The sequence below is a fragment of the Mustela nigripes genome, chromosome X (genome assembly GCF_022355385.1).
Source record: "Mustela nigripes isolate SB6536 chromosome X, MUSNIG.SB6536, whole genome shotgun sequence".
In the NCBI taxonomy this organism is placed as follows: Eukaryota; Metazoa; Chordata; class Mammalia; order Carnivora; family Mustelidae; genus Mustela; species Mustela nigripes.
The window spans coordinates 1,472,700-1,495,533 of NC_081575.1; the positions used below are offsets into that span (position 1 = coordinate 1,472,700).

The following is a 22,834-nucleotide window of genomic DNA, read 5'->3' on the forward strand; positions in this document are numbered from 1 at the left end:
CCATCCTTAGAGGGGGTCGTAGCCAGCAGAGGAGCCCTAGCTCAGCATCTGAAAGGATGCTGAAAGGACAGATTCCTGGGCCACAAAGTGGCCGTGGTGCTGGTGGTCAGGGCTGCCCCCTGCAGGGTGGCAGAGACCGTGTTAGCCGCCTTGTGCCTGCCTGGAACACTGTTTCTAGCCACGTGCACTCCACCCTATTCCTCCAACCTTCTAAGGACCGTCTGGCCACCCACTAGCCTTTTTTCCTTAATTTTTGTTATTGCGGTAGAATATACATGACAGAATTTACCCATTGAACCATTTGCTAGTGTAGCGTTCTGTGGTATTAAGTACATTTATATCATGGGGACATCACCACCTGTTATCTTCCAATAGCCTATTATTCAAATATTTGTCTGCATAAATCCGCTAGAGCTGGTCTGTCACTTGCCACCAGTAATCTGGGAAGATACCTGTTATCATACTTCATTTCCTCTGTCTCTTTTGCTGACTGCTTTTTATCACAGCCACAGATAGTGGGGGGGAGGGCTGTCCACACTTGGCGTCCATGTGCCTCTGTCACTCACCTGCCTCTTCGGACCTCGGTGCTGAGGACGCCTGATGCCTGTCCCCAGCCCAGACCCTTCCCCAAACTGCAGCCTTACATATCCAACAGCCCTTTAGATCTTTAGAAGGTGAAATGCCTCAATGTTGAAAACATCCGATTTGGAAGTCAGAATGTTTGGTCTGTGCTCCCCCTGCCCCCAGTGCACATGTGCCCTCCACTGCCAGCATCTAGACCGGCCACCGAATCACCGGCCTGGAGGCTCTTGTACCGGGAGCATGGTTAGCGGGCGGCCTGCAGGTCCTTTGCACTTTGCTGGGCCTCAGTGGCAAAAGGCTCCTCGCCAAGGTCATACCACCGTTTCCGGGGCAGCACCAGGTGACGGAGCCAGGTGGGGATATGACCACCCCCACATACCGCTGCCTTCTCTGTCCAATTGTGCAGGAGCCGTGTCGGGCCTGTGGAGCACTTCAGCTCTGCCGGGCCGGCTTCCTGCCCCTCTCTTCCCGGATGTCAGTCCCTGATAAACATTCAGCGCCCAGACCACGAACTCATCCTGCAGCCCCTGCCGTCTCTGTGTGTGCGGGAGCTCTCGCCTCCCTGCCCTCCCCGCCTCACACGCTGTGACTTCATCATTAGTGTGAGTGCTTTAAACTGTTCATCTGGTCATGTCCGTCCTCAGAGTAAAACCCTCTGGGGGCCTCTTACCCTCTCAGAGTGAAATCCGAAGTCCATTGCCTGGAAGAAAAGCCAGCTTCCTGGGCCTGTAGCCTACACAGTGGCCCGGCCTTAGAAGAACCAGGTTTGGTTTATTGCTCTACTGTGGCTATCTCGAATGCCTCCATTTTTATTAAGCAGAGGCCCTGCGTTTTCACTTTGGACTGGGCCCTGAAAATTACTCGGGCTGGCCCACTTCATTTTGAGTTCATCGGACCCTTCTTATTCCCTGGGGTCCAGCCCACCCCTCTCCGCTTTCCTAGAATAGGCCAGGTTGTTCCTGGCTCAGGGCCGTGGCTCTTGCTGCTCCTTGTACCTGGGCCCGGCTTTACATGACCCACTCCCTCACCCCTCACTTCCTTCGGGCCTGGGTTCAGGCTCCCCTCAGAGAGGGCTCCCCCAGGGCTCAGGCCCCTGCCCATCTCGCAGCCCTCTGTGCGCAGCGTGTGCACACCCGCGAGTGTGGCATGGACGGCGCTGCCAGGTCGTGAGCTCCTTGCCCACTGTCTCCGGGCCTGTGTCACTCACGGCTGCCCTGTGCTGCCCTGCGCTGCCCTGCGCTGCCCTGCGCTGCCCTGCGCCTGTGTGGGTGCTATGCACTCCTGGTCCTCTGCTGTTTCTTTCTTCTTTCTTTCTTTCTTTTTTTTTTTTTTTAAAGATTTTGCTTATTTGTTTGACAGAGAGATCACGAGTAGGCAGAGAGGCAGGCAGAGAGAGGGGAAGCAGGCTCCCCGTGGAGCCTGACTTGGGGCTCCATCCCTGGACCCTGGGACCATGACCCAAGCTGAAGGCTGAAGCTCTAACCCACTGAGCCACCCAGGCGCCCCGGTCCTCTGCTGTTTCTGCCTTGGAAGGTGTTTGTGTTTGTTTCTCCCCCTCGGAATGCCTGGGTGTTCTTTCTGTTATCCTGGAAGTTGAGGAGGTTGACCAGAGTCTGTCTCACTGCTAAGTGTTCCTTGTCACATGTTCCTGGGAACACATTGTGTTCTCTCAAGGTACAAATGTAGCTCATCTTTGTTTCAGGTCTGGTCTCTTGTATTTTCGGTAGCATCTTCTGTTCCATTCTGGGGCTCCCTACTACAGGAACACAAATTATCCTTCTGTTGGATTGTCTTTGTCTCTCTTCCAGTGCTGTTAGCTCTGCTCTAAGTGCTGTAGCTTTCGTTGTTTTCATCTGTGTTCACTGTTTGTCTGATCTGACTTTCAGCTATGTATATTCTGGCTGTTTTTAAACGTATCTATTAGTTCCATAATGATGTGCTTTGGTCTGCAGTTTGTCTAGGTTGGGAATTTGCCTCTTTCTTCTCACGGTGTTTTATCATCTCATCTTTGAATTCTTATTGAAAACGCGCTCCCACAAAGTTGTGAAGAATCTCCTCCTTTTCCTTGCAGCGTATTCTCTTCTTGGTGAACGACTTTGCCTTTCCTAAGCTGTCCCCCCCCCCTTTTTTTTTTCTTTTTGCCATAATATGTTTGCAAAGTTACCATGTCATTTCCAGATACTCTGTTTGCTTTGGTACAGCGGGGGAGTTCTTGGCTTTTTCTTCCTGGTCTCTTGGCATCCTTTCTCACTGCTGTCTCCCCCCGGGCTGTCTTGAGCTTGGTGTTGTGCGGTCAAAGAAGCTGTACCCTTCGGTAGTCTTCGGCAGTATCTGGATTCGTCTTTCTGACCAGAGAGAGGTAGTAAATGTCTTATGCCAAGGCTCAGTCTAGCTGCTTGAGGGACGTATGTGCCATTCCACAGGGATGCGGGAGAAGGGCGCAGCTCAGGCTCTGCATGGTTCCCTGGGTCTGTATGTACCCAAGAGCGGTCGCCTCCCACAGAGCCCACCCGGCTTTCTGGGAACTTCCCAGCAGGAGATTCTGTAGTTCCTGGGTTGAAATGGAAAAAGTGACAGACTCCCCACCCAGTTGTTTCTCTCCAGCTTACTGCCTGAGGTCTCTGGGTATTTTCAGCTCCCCAGCATGGCTTCGGCGGGTGGGACAGGGGCCAGAGCTCCAGTAGGCTGCTGAGTAGGTTTTATGTCCCTTTGTTTGAGGGAGGCTTCCCTTCACACCTCCTCCTACCTTTGATTCTCAGTTTTATTAGAGGTTGGGAGAGAGCAAGTATGGGGGAGGTTGTAACCAGCCATTTAAAGCTTCTCTAGTCCATGTGGAATCGATTCTGTCGTGTGGCATGTGATGCAGTGGTCATGGGAAGCAAGTCACGACCCTGTCCCCTACACTTTCTCTGGCTGTTCTCGGATGCTTTTATTCTAGGTAAACATCAGGCTCTGAAGGGGGTTCCAGCGGGCTTTGGACCGGAAGAACAGTGTCCGGGCTCCCCGTGGCATTTTCTCCCTGGCTAGCACTCAGACAAGGGGAGTGACTGAACGCGCCGATACTTGTCTCCAGGCATGTTGTCTGTGGGGTAGAAATTTCGTCCCTTCTGCTTGTCCAGTGCTTCCCCCATGGCTTTGAACCCTGTTGTCCAAAACCAGGGCCAGTATAGGATGGGGACCCAGGGTGTACCCCGGGGAGGTTGCTGGGACAAATGGGGTCTCCATCCATATCTGTGATGTAGCTTTCTGGGTATCCCAGCCATGCAGGCTCCCTGGGGCACTGCAGCCTTTCTCTGCTGTCCCCCTTCTCAGCAGTGCCCAGGGAAGCCTCAGCCTCTTACTGGCCTTTCTTTGGAGGGTATGAGTGGTATTCCAGACCCTTCCTTTTGCCACCAGCAGACTGCACTCCAGCCGGCCTGGCTCCAGGGTCCTGTTATTCTGGCCTTGAGGACTTCTTAGGGCTCTGTTGGGGAATCCTATCCACAGACCTTCCTGGTGGGTCCCTCCTGCGCTCCTGTATTTGAGCCGGGGAGAACAGCGCAGACGCTCAGACTGCCGCAGCCGTCAGTGGCTCCCTTCCTGTTCGCCAGCACTGGCAGATTTGCCCCTTTTTTTTTCTATGTCGTTGGCTGTTTCGGTGGGCTCAGATGTCATCACTGGGAAGAAGAACCTTGTTAAGAATGCAGGTAGGAGGTGACCTATCCTAGTGAGAGGCTCTTACAGAGTTCTCGCTTCCATTATTAGAGATTTCCTTTCTGCCTCTTTTCCCCAAAAAAATACATTGCCTCTGTTGAAAATTTATTTTGGCAATTCTGATTTTTGATAAAAGCAGCCAACGCTTTGATGAAAACCTATAAAACTTACATAAAGTATACAAAGGTAAGAAGAAACCAGTATCAATGGATGAGTCGGGGAAGAAGCAGCTGTGGGAACGTATTGCTGGGCCCAAAAAGGCAAGTGTAACGTGAGCGCATGTGGAGACGGGCCGTTGGTATGCTGAGGACTGGGTATTTGTCATATTTGTCGTATTTGTCGCTGGAGGTGTCCAGCCGTTCATGCACGTGATGACTGTGAGCACCCCGTGGCACAGGAGCCAAGGCACTTGAGGACATGATGGAAGAGAAGTTTCCAGATGTGAAAGCTAGAGAATGGAGAGCAAATTCAAACAACATGGGCTTTCCAGGAGAAGAGAGAAAATAGCAGAAACATCAGTGGTGAGGACTGGGTTCTTGGTTTTCTCCCGTTCTTAACTCACCCGGCCAGCTCCCTCTCCAGTTGCCTTCGTGGTGCAGCCGTGGGGAAGCCGCTTCCTGACCACAGCCTCACCGGCTTGACCAGCTTGGGCCCTGCCCCCACCCCAGCCCCAGTAACCTCACATCATCAGGCCATCCTGTTGCCCCTGCGTCCGTATTCCAGAGTTCTTCCCCTAAATTCGGTATCTCCCCTGTCACAACACATGGTAGAATTGCAGTGGTTTCATGACCGACTCTGCTCGGAAGACCACATCAGAGAAAAATAAGAAATGGAAGGTAGGGGGTGCCTGGGCGCTTCGGTCAGTTAAGTCTACGATTCTTGGTTTGGACCCAGGTCATCTCAGGGTCCTGGAATGGAGCCCCAGGTCGGCTCTGCGGAGTCTGCTGGAGATTCTCTCCCTCTCCCTCTCTCTCCTTGCTCATGTGTGCGCTCTCTCCCTCCCTCCTTACCCGACCTCCCCCCAAATAAATAAATAAAATAAAATAAAGACATAGGTGCAGCTTGTCTTCTTGCTGTAGCATTCCTGGCCCGAGCACAGCTCATCCTCAGTGTCCAGAGGAATTGTCAGCTACTGAGTGAGCGAGCGGCTGCGACACTGCCCTGTGCGTGCCCCGCCCCTTGGTCTTCCTGTGATGACTTTGGTTGAAAGTTCGTCCCTACCTGCTGAGCGTCCCAGAGTGGCAGCACTTTAAAAGTGCCACTACCCTACTCTACTCCTGTCTAGCTCCAGACCATTTTCAGCCCCATTTCAACACCAGAGGAAACCCTGTGGAAAACAGCCTGGTAGTTCCTCAAAAGGTTAAACATAGAATTCCCATATGACCCAGCATTTCCATTCTGGGTGTAGACCCAAGAGAACTGAAAACGGACTCATGCAAAAACTTGCATGCAGACGTTCAGAGCAGCTAAAAGGCAGAGACCCGGCAGCTGCTCGTCAGCAGGCGCACGGACGAAGCGTGCCGTTCGAGTCGCAATGTGCACTGCAACACGAATGAGCCTAGGAAGTATGACGCTGAGTCAAGGAGCCGGTCACAAAAGGCCATCTCTCGTTTGATTCCATTTATATGAAATGTCCAGAATAGGCAAGTCCAGAGCGGCAGAAAGCAGATGAGTAGCTGCTGAGGGCTGGCAATAAGGCGACCTGGGCGAGTAGCTGCTTAATGGGTAGGGGGTTTCCTCCGGGGGCGGGGAGATCTTCTGGAACTAGCTAGTGGTGACGGTTGCACAACTCCGTGAACGTACTAAGTGCTGCTGATGGCAAATTTTATGTTACATGCATTGTACCACAATAAAAAAAAGATTCATCAAATGCCCTCAGAATATTTCGCCAGCAACCTTCAACTTGGCTGAATGCCTAGTCATTAAACTTTTTTTATGTCATTAAACTTCTTGAACTAAATTCTTTGCAGCTGCCATGGTTACCATGTCCTAGGCTTCAGAGATGGCATGCACATCGGCTTGGTCTAGTCTGGCGTATATCACCCTCCGTCCTACGCGGGCCTCTTTCTCTCAGATGGGCGGCAGTGTTGATTTCCTGGGCTCTACCTTTTAGCCAGACAGGGTTGCTTGGAGACAGCTGTGGGTTCTGAGCACTGCTTGGGCATTGTAAAACCTACCTTTACGATTTAGGGTAATAGAGTCAGCTGTCATTTTAGTGGGGTGTTAGAAAAATTGAGATACAATTCACATACTGGGAAATTCAGCCATTTAAAGTGAACAGTTCACCGGCATTTAGTACGTCCACAATGTTGCGCAGCTATTACCTCTATCTGGTCCCAGAACATTTTATCACCACTAAAACACGCGCGCACACACACACACACACACACCCAAAACTTTACAATCATTAGGAGTCACTCCCTATTACCCACTACCCTCAGCCCCTGGTAATGACTGATCTACTCTCTCTCTGTGGATTTGCCAATTTGAAACATTTCATGTAAATAGAATTAGGTAGTATTTGTCCTTTTGTGGCTGGCTGATGTCACTCACATAGTGTCCCCAAGGTTCATACATGTTGTGGCCTGTGCCAGAATTTCATTTCTTTTTAAAGCTAAATAACATTCCATTGTGTGGATGGACCACGTTTTGCTTGCGCAGTCATCCGTCCTCGGGCCCTCGGGCCGTTTCCGCATCTCGGCTCCTGTGTACCACGCTGCCTTGAGCACGGGTGTGCGGTTCATCCGGTCCCTGTTTCCAGTTCTTGGGTCTACATCTAAAGTGGAGATGCTGGGTCCTGTGGGAACTCTGTGTTTGACCTTTAGAGGGACTGCCTGGCCGTTCTCCGCGGTCGCAATGTTTGTGTAAACCTGCTTTTCTTCCCCACTGTGCGACAGACACATGCTGTGGACGTGAGATCTGTCGTAGGGCCCGGCGCCTTCATTTGCGGAGGGAGCTCCCTTTGACGATCACGAGCTGTATTTTATTTAGCTTTTCAAAACACAGCTTCTCTTGCATCTTCTGAAAGCTGAAGTATTTAAAAATACACGGAATTCAGAGCCGCTGAACTTCGGGTTCTACTGCCAATAGCCTTGGAGCTGAACCCCATTTACTCTGTTGCTCCCCAGAGACCACTGAGACACTCTCTTCCTGTGCCAGTTGGATTTCTCTCAGATCTTTAAAGGAACTGCAGCTGGCATCTCCAGGCGCGGCTGCCTTTACTGTTCCGTGCACAGAAGCCTCCTTGATTCTGGGAGTCTGCAGCGCATGCTGGAGGTAGAGGGAGTTGGAGGCACGGAGTGAACGACGCGGCAGGGTGGAGGTAGCTGCTGCAAGACTGCCGTTTCTCCCCTTTGGTGCCCGACCATTCGCCCGGGGAGTAGCCCCTGCCTTGGCCCCGTGGGTCATGTCCTCATTGTGGGACTTGGCCTCCTCCTGCAGCTCAGTGGAATGGGTGACTAGACATGAACCGTGCTGAGAAATGCTGTATCCTGAAACTGGCCTTGTGCAAACATGACTGAAATGGGGCCAGGATATTGCTGTGCCTCTGGAAGGATTCCGGGAGCTCACTCAGGAGGGGGCTGGATTCCAATGCAGGTGAAAAACACCTGTTAGCTGCTGCTTTCACCTGGTATCTTTTTCATCTGAAATCCTTAGGGGTTGAGTAGTCCCTCCTCAGTCACAGGTGTCTGGCCAGCCGCACCTGCCGGCTGTTGGTTGCCGGCACCCCTGTAACGTACAGGGGCCTGGTGTCACACGAGTGCCAGGTACAGCTTCCCAGGGCAGCCTTCTGCGGGCTTACTGGAGGTTTCTTTCCTTGTGAAAGTACAGGCAGTTCTCTCCACCAGGCCCCTTGGGGTACAGTAATGCGGCTTGAAAACAAGATGCCCGCAACTCTGATTTTCCTTCGCTAGATTAAAGGAAAGATTTGATCTAACGTTTGTGTTCTAGAAGCACAGTTACTAGATGATGTTTCATTATTCAAGAGCCTTCTTTCCTGCCTCGTAGATACTTAAGGTTTGAGAGGGCCCTTGTGCTTCAGTGTGGTACGTGCGTTCCTGAAAGACTCCTACGTTCTACAAGTCACACTGTAAAAAGTAAACGTTGCTACAGGGAAAATGGGAGGGGTAGACCACACCAAAGCTACGTGATTAGAGCTCACTAACAAAGTCATTGACAGTTCTGGTTCAAATTCTGGCGAAGAGACATAACACACTGAAATGGCCGTGGCGCCTGTGCGGGTCCTGTTGCGCAGTTCCGGTGACGCTTGAAGTGGGGGCCTAGGCAAGGCCCCCTTTGGCAGTAATTTTCTTTTCTTTTCTTTTTAAATTTAAGTCGTCTCTGCACCCAGTGTGGGGCTGGAACTCATGACCCCGAGATCAAGAGTCAGATGCTTGGGGCGCCTGGGTGGCTCAGTGGGTTAAGGCCTCTGCCTTCGGCTCGGAGTCCCGGGATCGAGTCCCACATCAGGCTCCCAGCTCCATGGGGAGTCTGCTTCACTCTCTGACCTTCTCCTCGCTCATGCTCTCTCTCACTGTCTCTCTCTCAAATAAATAAATAAAATCTTAAAAAAAAAAAAAAAAAGAGTCAGATGCTCTTCCGACGGAGCCAGCGAGGTGCCCCTTACAATTATTTTTCTTCAAACACAGGGAAAGAACCCTGATGCCTTCCCTTCCTTCACACTCAGCAGCTGTACTGTATGCGGGATAACACCACTGTGGTTCTTTGAGCCACTGAAAGAAGGCACTTGAACAAGGTTTCTAGCTTTCCCTCTTAATGTATTCGTATAATGTGAAAGTGTTCTCCTTAATCGTTAGAATACTTGCCCGAGACTGCTTCCAAATACCGCTGTCAGCCTGCACAGTTTCCACTTCCATTGATGTCACCCGCCCCACCCCCTGCTTTCCCAGCGTGCCGCCACCTGAGCACTATGCGTTTCCCTGAGTCACTGTCGCTGCACTGCCCACAGAGTGCTGCTCGAGCCTGGCTCTCCCAGGGGCATACAGTGCACTCTTGACCCTCAAGGAGCCTACTCCATTCCCCTCATGCTGCCCCTGTGACCACAGATTGTCACTGCCCATTCTCCTAGGCCCTCATTTACTGCCCCAGCCTCATCTTCTGCGGATGCAGCTCACCAGTGCTCAGCAGGCTATGACAGCACCCAAACTCACCCTTTATTCACTTCCTCAGACCGTGCCTGCTTTGGGTGCTAAGCCTAGCCCCCACTCCTCGAAGCTCTTGGTCAGAGGGATACAGTCACCAAAAGAAGCAAAGGCAGTACAGCCTCTGGGTTGTGATGGTCCCACGGGGCTCCTGTGCCTGGCACTGTGCGTCGAATGGAGAGACTGTGAAGAAGGCCCGCGCTGTCAGGGCATGGAGGGGTTGACCTGTGTAGTGGTGTATTTCCAACTACATGGGGGGCATGAGGTCTTCTTGCTCATAGGGTTGGGGAAGGCTCCTCAGAAGTGCCATCTTAATCCAGCCCAGAGCCATTGGTGACACGGGGTAGGAGTCATTAGGCACTCCTGCCTCTAGGGATGGAGCTATTCATACCCCCGCCCACTGTCACTGGTCTGTCCTGAGCCCTCCTTGCCAGCCAGTAGAACTCTTCAACCCTGGAAACCCAGCTCAGGCCTTCCTCCTTCAGGGAATCCCCATCTCTGGGCTTCTTCTGGCCCTGGAACAGGGAAGGGTATCACTGTTCTTTCGTTACTTCTTTGTTCCCCTGACTAAACTGGGGGCTCTTGAATACCAGAGAATGATGGTAATTCTGCTGTGTCGCTCCAGCCTCTGGCAGAGTCTGGCTCAGGGCAAGGGCTGTTGATGAACATACATCAGCTCAACCAGGACCGCAGACAAGTTCCCCAAGTGCAGAAGGGAACTTCGTGTCCTTTTTCTTTTCATCTGTAGCACTGACGAGTTGGATGGGTGGTTTTTCTGGGGATCCTCTCAACTCCAGAATAAACGAATGTGTGAAGTAGGTGCTCGCTCAGTTCTACTCATTTCAGGTTTGTGAGTGCGTGTGCATGTGTGTGTATGGTGTGTATAGTCTGATTCAAAGGAGGATAAAGAGGACTAGGTTTTTTTTTTAAATGTGTGTTTCAGCAAACTCCGTAACCCCCTGGTGAGGTGAGGAGGCCTTAGGGAGTTGGGTTGCCCTGGGACCAAGCAGGTGGATTCCTGTTTTGCATCATTTTTACCCCCAGTCTCCACCCAGTGGACTGACTTCCCAGCTGCTTTGTGGGTGTTTGTCGTATGCTCTTGCAGAGAAGTAGAGTGACAAACCTGTGTGCCCCCTCGGTGCACAGATTTGAATATCACTATTGTCATAACTGCTTCAAGTAATTTTTTTTAAGTTTTTATTCATTCATTCATTCATTCATTCATTTGATCACAAGTAGGCAGAGAGACAGGCAGGGGGCGGGGAGCAGGCTCCCTGCTGAGCAGAGAGCCCGACACGGGGCTCGATTCCAGGACCCTGAGATCATGACCTGAGCCGAAGGCAGAGGCTCAACCCACTGAGCTGCCCAGGCTCCCCTGATTCAAGTAATCTTAATTTAAAAGAACTAAAATATTACGATTGAGTTAAAGGTTCTTTTAGTCCTCACCTTTGGTGCTATTAAAAGTTCATTTGTTATACAGTTAGATAGGGTTTAAAAGGTAAATTTTATCTTATGAATGTTTACCACAAGAAAAAAAACCTACCAAAAAAAAAGGAAAACCCAAGACAGTTCATTTAAGGCCAAGTCAGAGTCTGGGCACAGCTGGGTCTCTCCTCGGTGGCTAGTATCAATGAGCTATATTCACCTGTCCTCGAACTTCTAACCATGGACGTGACTGTAACCCCCACCTGTTCCTGGCCCAGGCTTCCCTGTCCTCAGTGACACCACTGTCCTCATAGGCATTGGCCATGGTCCTTCATTCATCCGTCCCCCTCACCCACACCAGCCTGTCTTCAGCTCTGTCGCTCCATCTCCTGTTTACTTCCCAGACGCTCCACTGTCCCCACCCAGGGCCACCGGTCCCCCTGCTTTCCTTTCTGGCTTCCTGAAGTCTGCTTTCCACCCAGCAAGTAGAGTGACCCTCTGAACATAAGAGCCCTCATCCCTGCCCCTGCCCAGGGCTCCCCAGTAGCACCCTGACAGAGCTCTCCACATCCCCCTTGAGGCCTCTCTGCTACCCAGAACCTTCTTCTGGCACAGAGCCACATGGCTAGCCCCCTTGCTTCCTATATGCTTTTCCTTCTTTTGTTCCTCATTGTGTTCCAGTCAGTTTGTTGTTTTGGACACTCACCTTGTCACAGTGTCACCTAGTGCAAGGAACCCTTTCAGCCAGACCAGCAACTATGCCCTTTGACTTTCTCTTTCTCCGTCCAAGAACTCCCTTGCCTTTCTGCCCCTACAGGCCACCTTAGAACCACAACCACCCACTTCTCTCAGGGCCAGCCTGGTTCCCTCCATGGACACGGGATGCGTTCCCTGCGCTCGGGTGCCATATTAGGCCTTAAAATACATCCCACCAAGGATGTGCAGAGCACTGTGGTCAGAGGTATTTGAAATAAATCTTTTCTCTATGGTATAGTACCAGTTTGATGTATAGTTAAATTCATGTGGTTGTGCTTCCATTCTTCCGTATTAGTAGGGTTTTGTTACCATTTGCTTTTGTTTTCATTTTGGTTATGTAAACTTCCACGTGATTCAGAGAGGTTTTGACTCACGCCAATACCTTACCTCATTCTCACCCTCCCTGGGACTAGAAAGCCCTTCTTCCCTTGTTTCTTCCGTGAGAGGCTGCGGACAGGGTGCGGGCGAGCTGGGGGTGCTCTTTCGCAGCCCTCTCCTGCGTGGCTACCCAGGTTGTAGGCTTAGTGGCAGCCATTCATTCCTTCATCCCTTGCTGGCAGCACTCCCGAGTTGTCTGCAGCATCAGGGCAGGAAACACAATGCCATCACAAATATCATATACCTGTTGTTTTGCATTTCTGGGGTTGTCTCTCTAGGGTAGAGTTTTAGAAAGGATTGCCGCTGATGGCGTTGATACTCTTGGTTGTTTCCAAGAGGCATTGCTGGGGCATGTGGTTTTTTACTTGACCTTATGGTGGTTAAACTATTTGGGGCATATAAATGAGCATTCTGGAGGAGTCAGAGATCTTTCCCGTGGGTGCGGTGTTGTCCTCTGACTCCAGGACTGTCCAGGTTCAGGGAGCAGCCATGGCCTTCAGCAGTGCCCCTCTGGTGGCCTGTGTAGAAGTGGTCATTCCAGTCCATCTACCACTGTGCCTCTGGCAAGCTCCCCTTCGCCCCTCTCAGATGGGGCATACAGGCTACAGACCACACCTACCTTCCCAAGATTCTTCCTCATTTCCTGCTGAGACATTAAGACTGTGAGAATTGAAAACTGAGCTCTGTGCTGTAGCAGTTTAGAGACCCTCACTTCACAGCAGGAAAAGATCCGTGGGCCACGGACTGAATCGGGGTGACCCTGGCAGCCGTGGTTAGAGCCCTGAACTGCTAGGGGATGTCCCAGGATAGGGAGGAACTCAGGAGCAGTTTTGTTTCCAGACCTCTGACCTGAGCCTTTTAGAAAAGGCATGTCCTCATGGTGCCAAGTGAGTCCTGATATGGACCCCCCCTTTGGCAGCTCACCCATATTCTTTGAGTCTGGTTTCCAGGGCGCACCACAGTGCCTCCACTGGAGTCTCCACAGTGTGAACAAGGGGGAAGTTGCTTGGGGTAGACCAGCCAGGAGGCAATGACCAATAACTGACACGAGCCTTGTGGGACAGGGCAGCTCTAGGGCTGAGATACTGAGGACAAGAATAGTCTTATTCTTTTCTAGAATGAATTGCCAAGGGCGCCTGGGTGGCTCAGTTGGGTAAGCGTCTGCCTTCGGCTCAGGGAGTCCCACATCGGGCTCCCTGATGATCAGGAAGTTTGCTTCTCTCTCTTGACCCTCTCCTGTCTCATTCTCTCTCTCTCTGAAATAAATAAAATCTTTAAAAAAAAAAAAAAAAAAGAATGAATTGCCAAAAGGCCAGCAGACAGCCAGTTCCAAGCCCATGATTCTTTCTGAGCCTCCCCAGCCCGGGTCGTGTTTCTGCCCTCTTAGCCCTGCCCTGAGAACATCATGGCCAGACTCTGATTCCAGGGTCCGGGGCCTCATGGTGGTCATTTCCAGTGCACGCAAGGAAGGGACCCTGCCCCGTGGAGCCAAAGTCCAGGAAAGGAGCCACTCTGTGGGAGAACAGGAGGCGCCCGCCCCGGGGCAGGGAGGTGCACTTCTGTGCCTTCGTCCTTGCTCTTCCCTGGGCGGTCACGTGGTAAGGGAACGTCCGATGATAAAAGTTCCTCAGACCCCGGATGGCTTCTCTTCTCACTCCAGAACCCCGGGCAGCAGTTTCTGGTTGCCCTAGTTGGCCAGTGTTTACGTAATGCCTTTGCGATTTCTCTCCCTCTGGGGTGTTGGTACCTATTGTCATGATGAGGAAACTAAGGCACAGGATGTTGAGGTCACTTGCTTGGGCCCATTTTTTTAAAATTGCAGAGTCAGGATTTGAGCTCAGGTTGTCTGGCTCCGAAGCTTGTTCTTTCCACAGCACTGTGCTGTGCCCGCCTCCCAAGTTTTCAACTTAAAACTGCAGAAGCCAGAGTCACGCCCAGGCCAGGTCTGCACGCACAGGAGCCGCCGCGTTTTGGGTGGGCAGCCCCCTCTGGCAGTCAGGGGTCTCCTGTGAGCCGTCCGGCCTGCGGGTGCTCGAGCACAGGCTGTAAGGTGGCCCCCTCCACGGCGCTGCACCAGGAAGCCACACGCTGCTTCCACCCAGGAAGGTGTCCCCTGTCCAGGCTGCTTGCTCTCCTGTATGCTAGGAGGGGGACTCCGAGTGGTCACAGGACGGGTCGGGCAAAGCCCCAAGGCCCTAAAGTAATCCATGAAGGGGAGCGGTGGCAGGACCTGGGCAGGCGGGCGGTGGCACGCCCTGCCTGCCTCCGCGCACTTTCTTGAGAAATCCGTGCGCTCCCTGTGGCACTTACATGCTTATTTAACACTTCAGGGAAGAAAAGTCAGAAGACCAGGATCTCCAAGGCCTCAAGGACAAACCCCTGAAGCTCAAAAAGGTGAAGAAGGATAAGAAGGAAGACAAAGAGGGCAAGCATGAGCCCCTGCAGCCCCCAGCTCACCACTCCGCTGAACCGGCAGAGGCAGGCAAAGCGGAGACCTCAGAAGGCTCGGGCTCGGCCCCAGCTGTACCGGAAGCCTCTGCCTCCCCCAAACAGCGGCGCTCCATCATTCGTGACCGGGGACCCATGTATGACGACCCCACTCTGCCCGAAGGTTGGACCCGAAAGCTCAAGCAAAGGAAGTCGGGCCGCTCCGCTGGGAAGTATGATGTGTATTTGATCAAGTAAGTAGGGGCGACTCCCGCCTGCAGAGCAGGGAAGGCTGGGTGGGCAGGAGGTCAGGGACAGGTGCTAAGACACTGGTGCGGATCCCTTAGAGTGGCAGCCCTCTGTTGCTTGTAGATCAAGAAAATGTGTGCGTCTCCCCCTCTTGTGTTGGGGGCTTCAGTAGACCGCTTGAAGACTGCAGCAGGTACATTTGGAATGATGGTGTGCAGAGCTCGCCACCCTGAGTGAGATGGACACAGGGTAGCAGAGTGCGACTTCTCGCCACCAGCCCTTGAGGTCTTATCAGCAGGTAGCAGAGCAGTAGGGCCTCCCCAGGGCCACAGGGAGGACATCAGAAGAGGTCCCCTGAGGACACAAGGCCCTGTTCAGGCCAGACCCGCCACATGTAGTAGCCTGTGCTTGGAAGGCAAGCGGAGCTCTCTGGGTTCCTCCCATTTATTTCCTCACTGGAAAACAGTCAGCTGAGGGGCTCTTCTCGAAACCTATTAAACTTCTCCCCTTCCTGGGAGTCATTCTGTGACGTGTCTTCATGACCCAGGAGAAGTAGGAATTCACAGGGCTCAGTCCGCTCCGTGAGACGTCCTCTCCATCTCTCCTGTGCCTTTCCAGCTGTCACTGGTACGCTGCCCCGCTTTGAGCTGGTCTGCTCGTTGGGCATTTTGTGTCCAAACAGCAGCTTCCAAGCCAGAGCTTCAGAGGAGGACTGAATAAGTACATTTCAGTTCTGGCCCTTAGACAATCCAGAAAAGGTTAACAGTTTTGGAAGGACATTTGCAGACAACCTCGTTTGATTCCAACAACTCTGATAAGGGGGAGCGGAGCACTGTCCTGCAGACAGATGAGGAAGCCGATCCCAGAGAGGCTAAGCGCCATGCCCAGGTTCCAGCAAAGGAGTACTCTACTTACGGACCAGGCCCAGGCCCCAGCCAGCAGAGTGGCCCCCCGGCCTGATGGCTCAGGAGGGTCCCCAGGCCAGGCCCCTTTGGGGGCCAGAGGAGGGGCCTTGGTGGCAGGCGGACCCTCAGGGACGTCCAGGCAGCAGCTGCAGAGCAGCCGGCACCCAGCTGTCCAGTCACTAGAGCACACCCTACAGGTGCCCACCGCCCACCGAGCCAGTCACTTCTTGTGGGACCGTGGCCATGCCCCTCTAGTTTTCGCCTGTTTTGGCTTTTCTCTCATGGGACTCTCATGCAGTCATGTCATCAGGCAGGTCAGTTGCAGAACGTGCTGTCACAGAGTTCACCGTCTTATGCTCTGCCCCATCTTTGTACAGTAGCGCGGAAGCTTCTAATCATTCTTTCTGTCTCTCCGTTTGTCCCCACAGTCCCCAGGGAAAAGCCTTTCGCTCTAAAGTGGAGTTGATTGCGTACTTCGAAAAGGTAGGCGACACCTCCCTGGACCCTAATGATTTTGACTTCACGGTAACTGGGAGAGGGAGCCCCTCCCGGCGAGAGCAGAAACCACCTAAGAAGCCCAAATCTCCCAAAGCTCCAGGAACTGGCAGAGGCCGGGGACGCCCCAAAGGCAGCGGCACTGCGAGACCCAAGGCAGCGGCATCAGAGGGTGTGCAGGTGAAAAGGGTCCTGGAGAAAAGTCCCGGGAAGCTGCTCGTCAAGATGCCTTTTCAAGCTTCACCGGGGAGCAGGGCCGAAGGGGGCGGGGCCACCACGTCCACCCAGGTCATGGTTATCAAACGCCCTGGCCGGAAGCGAAAAGCCGAGGCTGACCCCCAGGCCATTCCCAAGAAGCGGGGGCGCAAGCCAGGCAGTGTGGTGGCGGCCGCTGCCGCCGAGGCCAAGAAGAAAGCCGTGAAGGAGTCTTCCATCCGCTCCGTGCACGAGACCGTGCTCCCCATCAAGAAGCGCAAGACCCGGGAGGCCGTCAGCATCGACGTGAAGGAAGTAGTGAAGCCCCTGCTGGTGTCCACCCTGGGCGAGAAGAGTGGCAAGGGACTGAAGACCTGCAAGAGCCCTGGGCGGAAGAGCAAGGAGAGCAGCCCGAAGGGGCGCGGTGGCAGCGCCTCGTCGCCCCCCAAGAAGGAGCACCACCACCACCACCACCACGCGGAGCCCCCGAAGGCACCGGCGCCGCTGCTTCCGCCCCCGCCCCCGCCCCCGCCCGAGCCGCAGAGCTCCGAGGACCCCAGCAGCCCCCCTGAGCCCCAGGACTTGAGCAGCGGCATCTGCAAAGAGGAGGAGATGGCTAGAGCGGGCTCGCTGGAGAGCGACGGCTGCCCCAAGGAGCCGGCTAAGACTCAGCCCGCGGTCGCGACCGCCGCCGCGGCCGCAGACAAGTACAAACACCGAGGGGAGGGAGAGCGCAAAGACATTGTTTCGTCCTCCATGCCAAGGCCAAACAGAGAGGAGCCTGTGGACAGCCGGACGCCCGTGACCGAGAGAGTTAGCTGACTTTCCCCGGCGGATCGCAGAGCAAACCAACAAGATTAAAGGCAGCTGTTGTCTCTTCTCCTTATGGGTAGGGCTCTGACAAAGCTTCCCGATTAACTGAAATAAAAAATATTTTTTTTTCTTTCAGTAAACTTAGAGTTTCGTGGCTTCAGGGTGGGAGTAGTTGGAGCATTGGGATGTTTTTCTTACCGACAAGCACAGTCAGGTTGAAGACCTAACCAGGGCCAGAAGTAGCTTTGCACTTTTCTAAACTAGGCTCCTTCAACAAGGCTTGCTGCAGATACTACTGACCAGACAAGCTGTTGACCAGGCTTCTTAGGGTATGCCTGCACCTCCCCTCCCATCCGACCTCACCCCGCCCCTCCCCATGTGGTCATTAGGGACAGCGAGTGCCATTGGTGCCCCCGTCTCCGCTCTCCTTTCCCCGCCAACCCTGCCCCACCCCCACCCTCCGGCTCGCCCGCCTTCCCCATCCCCACCCACACTGGGACAAGGAGGTGTGAGGCAGGAGAGACAGGTGGATCCTTTAGAGAAAAAGACAAGAGATGGCCCGTGGCTGCGGCCCTGCGCGATCTCACCCATGGTGGCACAAATCCGGCCCCAGGCCGGTCCCAACCCAAAACTGACTAGGATATTTCACAAGACAGGGAAGTAGCACCTGTTTGCTCCAGCTCTGGCCTGGCTTGGAAGGGGTCAGTCCTTGTGCTGCCGGTGCGGACTGGCCGGAGCCAGGTGAGAGGAAGGCGCAGGGCCACTCTCCAGTGAGTGGCGCGAGAGAGACAGAGAGAGGGAGGGGGTGGGGGCATGGCAGCAACAGGACGAGGCACAGGCAGGCTGGCCCCGGGCTCCTGGGCTTCTCTGGGTGGCGGAGGGCAGTGGGGCCGATGGAATTCCTAGTCACTCCGAGCAGTCTGTGGCTGGTAGGTAGAGGCCTAGTGGGCAAGTTGGGGTGCCAGGGGGAAAGAGGGGAAAAAGTTCTTCCAAAACTTTCCAATTCTACTCCTTTAGGGACAGCTTAGAACTATTTGCACTATTGAGTCTTCATGTTCCCACTTCAAAACAAACATGCTCTGAGAGCAAACGGGCTTGAATTGGTGACACTTTGTCCCTCAAGCCACCAGACGTGACGGTGTTCACAACTACCTGTACCTGCGCTTGTTTTAAAGTGGGCTCAGCACATAGGGTTCCCACGAAGCTCCGAAACTCTAAGTGTTTGCTGCAATTTTATAAGGACTTCCTGATTGCTTTCTCTTCTGTCCTTCCATTTCTGCCTTCTTCCATGCATCTTTTCATTTCTGCCCCCCCCTTGTTCATCCCCTCGGTACTAGGCACCTGCAGCTCCCAGCTTTACCTGAGCTGATGCTGGCCAGCTCAGGCCACCAGATCACACCCTGCCCTTGGCCTTCCCACTGCCAGCTCTAGCCCTAGCCCCACCCCATTTCGAGCCCTGAGGAAGCCCCAGGCTCTGCTGAGTCCTCCTGGCCCTAAGGCCTTGGCCTCTCTGAAGGGCAAGAGGGCGGCAAGGTCTCGCTCTCTTAGGGAGCGCCCTTCCCTTGGGAAGACCTTGGATTCCAGGCCTTCCCAACCTTCCCAACAGGCAGGAGAAGTTGGGCAGATTTGGATTTGGGAGCTGAGGGTAGCACAGAGGCCCCCGTGGCCTGCCATAGTCCTCAAGTAGCCCAGCCCTGACCTTGGCCTCAGCCAGGCCCAGCTAGCATAGTGTGGTGCGACGACGCAGCCGATGGGAAGAAATGCAGCTGCCCCAGGCCTGAGCTGCCCCCCCCCCCCCCCCCTCTCTGCTCCTGCTGTAAGGTAACCATGAGTTCTCCTCTGGTGGGAGACGTCTGGCTTTGGCTGGAGACTGGGTGGGGCCAGTGTATGACACATGTCCACCTCTGTGCCGGGGGACGGTGTGGGGGCCGAGAGGCTTGGCTTCTTTGCTGTGGGTGTTCATTGCTCAGTCTCCATTTGGGAGCCCGTCCTGCGTTCTGTGTTCAGGAAGTCCTTATCTAGCTGCACATCGTCATCATACTGGTCTGTCCTTTTCTGTGTTTACAGAGATGTCTCTTGTATCTAAATCTGTCCACCTGAGAAGTACCTTATCAAAGTAGCAAGTGAGACAGCAGTCTAATGCTTCCAGAAACACCCACAAGCACGCCCCATGCGAGCTGCCGCCATGAACTGTCAAGTGCGTGTTGTCTTGTGTATTTCAGTTACTGTCCCCTGGCTTCCTTACTGCGGTGTAACCATGAAGGAGTGAAACACCCTCACCGTCCAGCACTTCCTTGCCAGCCCTTAGTGATCAGGAACCATAGCTGACAGTTCCAATCAGTAGCTTAAGGAAAAAACGCGTTTGTCTCTTCCAGAATGGTTAGAAGCAAGGGAGTTTTCCCCCATTCTGTTTGCAGAATCATAGTTGGCCTTTGTAGCATTTTTGTACCCATTTCCTTACTCTGTGAAAGCAAGTCCCACAACCAGACCCGCCCTGCTGTTGGCCCTCTGGGCTTCACTTCTGACTCCTCCCTAGGAAGGGAAGGGGGGTCGGAGGAGGGGGCAAGTCCTTCAGGATCCCTCTTCCTTCAAGGACAAAAGGCTCCTGACCCTGAAGGGGCCTTGCACTCCAGGCACCCACAAAGGATGCCTGTTCATGCGAGTACAGTGTCCGGCCAGTTTGTCCTGGAGATGCTGTCCGTTCGGGTCGGTTGGGTTTTTATGCATTAAACTTAGTCCAGTGGAATAAGTGTCTGGAACCAGTGTCCAGAGCCGGCCTCTCTGTCAGTTCAGTACCGTCTGGTCCTGGGAAGAAGAGTGTGGGGCCCGCCACGCCCCTTTTCCACGTGAGACCATTCAGGGGCTGACTGGGCATTGGTGGTTGAGAGCACAGCTATTCAAGTATCATTTCCTTTTGGCCCAGCCTGACCTTCAGCCCCCTCGCTCCCCAGCTGCTTCTTATAGTTCCAAAGCTGCAGGCAGCCCCTGAGGCTCCTTGGGGCTTTCTCACCCCTCCCCTTTCTTCCACGGTCCCTCTTTTTCACCTAATAAAGGCATCACAGTAAGTCACCATTAAGCAGGTCGCCTTGGTGGTTTGTTACCCTGGCAGGCAGGGGCCCTGCAGCTCCCGTACGACCCTGGTCCTGGGTCAGGTTGACAGGAGGTTGGAGGGAAAGCCAGGCCATGGGATTCTCACCAGCTATGTCCAGCCCAGTTTGGGGGTGTGACCTTGACTTTGTGTGTGCTTGAACATCACGAAGATTGGGGGCATCTTTTAGGGACTGTGTGAAGAATTTAGAAACTAACTAACAGCTTTCAGACGCCTGTTGTAGGGGTAGGTCACAGTCACTTTTGGTCTCCCCAGCCCTGATTCTAGTTGTTAGTTACTACCTCCTCTCCCAACAGAATGCTGTATGCCCTTGAGCTCCTCCCACAATGCCCAGCCCAGCTCTGCCCTGCCCTGCCCATTGGTGGGCCTGCCCTAACCAGTGGAATCGCTGGCCTTGACACTGTAGTGAACCAGGGCACTGAGCCACAGCCAGGCTCAAAGACAGCTCCCTTCCGCTGCTACTCTATTCCCATTATCAGAAGGCACAGGCGACACCTAGAAACGCCCTGTTCCCCAGTCTGTCCGTGCCAAACTACCCAAGGACCTCAGCTCCCGGGAAGGGGAAAGCCGTGGTGGTGGCCCAAGGACACTGGCCACAGCTGGCACCAGGTTTCTACTCCTGAGATCCCCCCCGCCGTGCGGGGATGGGCAACAGTCTGTTCAGGGGCACCATTCCAGGCTGAAGGCTGCAGACGGTGGCACCAGGACCCAGAGCCAGGCCCAAGTTGTCACCTGCTCTTCCGTGCAGCTTTTGGTTGCTGACAGGGATCGTGAACGAAGGTACTAGCGTGCAACAAGCTATGGTGCTTGGGGGGAAAGGAGTTTCTTTAGCTGACAGGACCTCTGGATTTCAGTAACTTAGTGAGCTGCAGCAGTGCAGGAGGGAGCCACAGGTACAACCAGGTGGAGCCTGGCAGCCAGGCTCTGGGCCCCCTTCCTGTGCCCCCTTCCCAGAGCTCTGCACCTGGAGCTCTGGGTGGGCGGAGCCAGGGAAGGTCGCTGGGCTGGTTCTCCTTTTCTAGTCAGTGTTGCTCTGAATTGTTCCCTAATGGGAGTTTCACACACAGATTTTAGGACTGATGGCCCAGCCCTCAGCAGGCGAGCTGCGTTTAGAGCCCTGTGGGTGTTTGCCTGGCCGGTTCCCAGAGTCCTGGCTCATGGTGTCGGGGAAGGGGGCAAGCAAGGCAGCGTCGCCTGGCCTGTGGTGGAGCCCCTGCGCCTGCGGCCCCACCGGGTCGCGCTCCTAGTCTTACTCTGTTCCCTGGAAGGGTCCCACCTTTGCTCTCCCCAGCAGTAAACTCGTCCACTCTGGAGGGGTTTGTCGAGTCTCCATTTTTGCGTCTTTCTCTTTCAGATGCTGTTTCAGTCTTTAGAAGAGGCATAGTCTAATTGTTATATACCACTAGGATACTGCCTCCCCCAGGGTCTAAAGTTACATATTAAAGGGGGGAAAGTGAACAAACAATTCAGAAGGAAAACCTAGACAACATTTGGCAGAAAATTGCATTTCGATGTTTCAGAACGAGTAAGAGCAAGCTTTTGCAAAACTGCCAATCTAAAAATATTTGGAGCTTGGCCTGCCATGTTTGTGCTACAGGAAAAGGGGAGTCCAGCCTGAAGCAGCTGGATCTGAGACTCGGGGCTGTCCTAGCACTGAAGAGCCCCCTGCCTGTGGGGCTGCCTGCCTGGTCCCCCGGCTGTAGAAGCCCCGCGCTTGGTGTGGGAAGCAGTGTCACCAGTGACTCCAAAGGCCTGCGACGTCCTCACCATCCAGCACCACCTGTTTCTTGCTCCTTTCTCATCTCTGCAGGATGTGCCCCAAGTGCTGATTTGTTGGGGAAAAAGGGAGTTCTGACTAGTGTCCCCGCAACTAGGAAGGTGAGGGTGAGGTCTCCCCCTTGGTCTCTGCCTGTCCCCTGAGGACATTCCCCCTGGTCTGCTGTCCTTGGGGCCGAGGGTCTAGGTGAAGTGATGCGCCTTTCTGCACTCAGAGGTGACGACAGAGGCCTGAGCACGTCCTGTGGTGTGTGTCCCCCTCACCCCTCACCAGCGAGAGCCCCTGGGCCAGAGGGAGGCAGGCACAAGAGCAGGCACCCAGACCCTCCCCAAGGGAAGTCCGGCCTTTGAGTCTGGAGAGCATTAGCGAAACTTGCAAATTGCCTTTGCTTCCCTGCCCCCTTCTAGCTTACCTTTTCTCAGGTCCTCAGCAGCGAGAGACAATGAGATGAAAAGGCCAAGAGGTTTGGCTCCTGCTCACTGGTAGTCCCTCTCCCTTCAGTGTTTGTGTGTCCAGTGACAAAGGTGTTCTTCCTGGTGACCCTGATTATATCCAGTATCTTAGACGCTATACGCATAGGCCTGCTTGGTCTCCTCTATCCCGGGCTTTTGTTTTGCTTTTTAGCTTTGCTTTTAGTTTTTCTGTCCCTTTAATTTAATGCACTGACTAGACACACAGAGCAGTTGAATTTTTATATATATATCTGTATATTGCACAATTATACACTCATTTTGCTTGTGGCTACACACACACACACAAACACCTGTTAAAATTATACCTGTTGCTTAATTACAATATTTCTGATAACCATAGCATAGGACAAAGGAAAATAAAAACAAACAAACAAAAAACAACAAAAAAAAAAAAA

The 22,834-nt window shown here is 53.6% G+C and overlaps 1 protein-coding gene across 3 annotated transcripts in view; it reads left to right on the forward strand.

The window, feature by feature from the left end:
• The window catches only part of MECP2 (methyl-CpG binding protein 2), a 63,268-nt gene extending 43,112 nt beyond the window's left edge, over positions 1-20,156 (forward strand). Inside the window, exons 2-4 of one of the 3 annotated variants that reach the window (XR_009401409.1) lie at positions 14,327-14,677; positions 16,006-17,156; positions 19,148-20,156. Coding sequence is in view for 2 of the 3 variants with exons in the window: in XM_059385830.1 (XP_059241813.1) it covers positions 14,327-14,677; positions 16,006-17,089 (1,435 nt within the window). In the remaining variant the exon portion in view is untranslated. Of the gene's footprint in view, positions 1-14,326; positions 14,678-16,005 lie in introns of those variants that run through there. The other 2 variants (XM_059385831.1, XM_059385830.1) reach the window with 2 other exon arrangements.
• Positions 20,157-22,834: the final 2,678 nt, after the last annotated feature.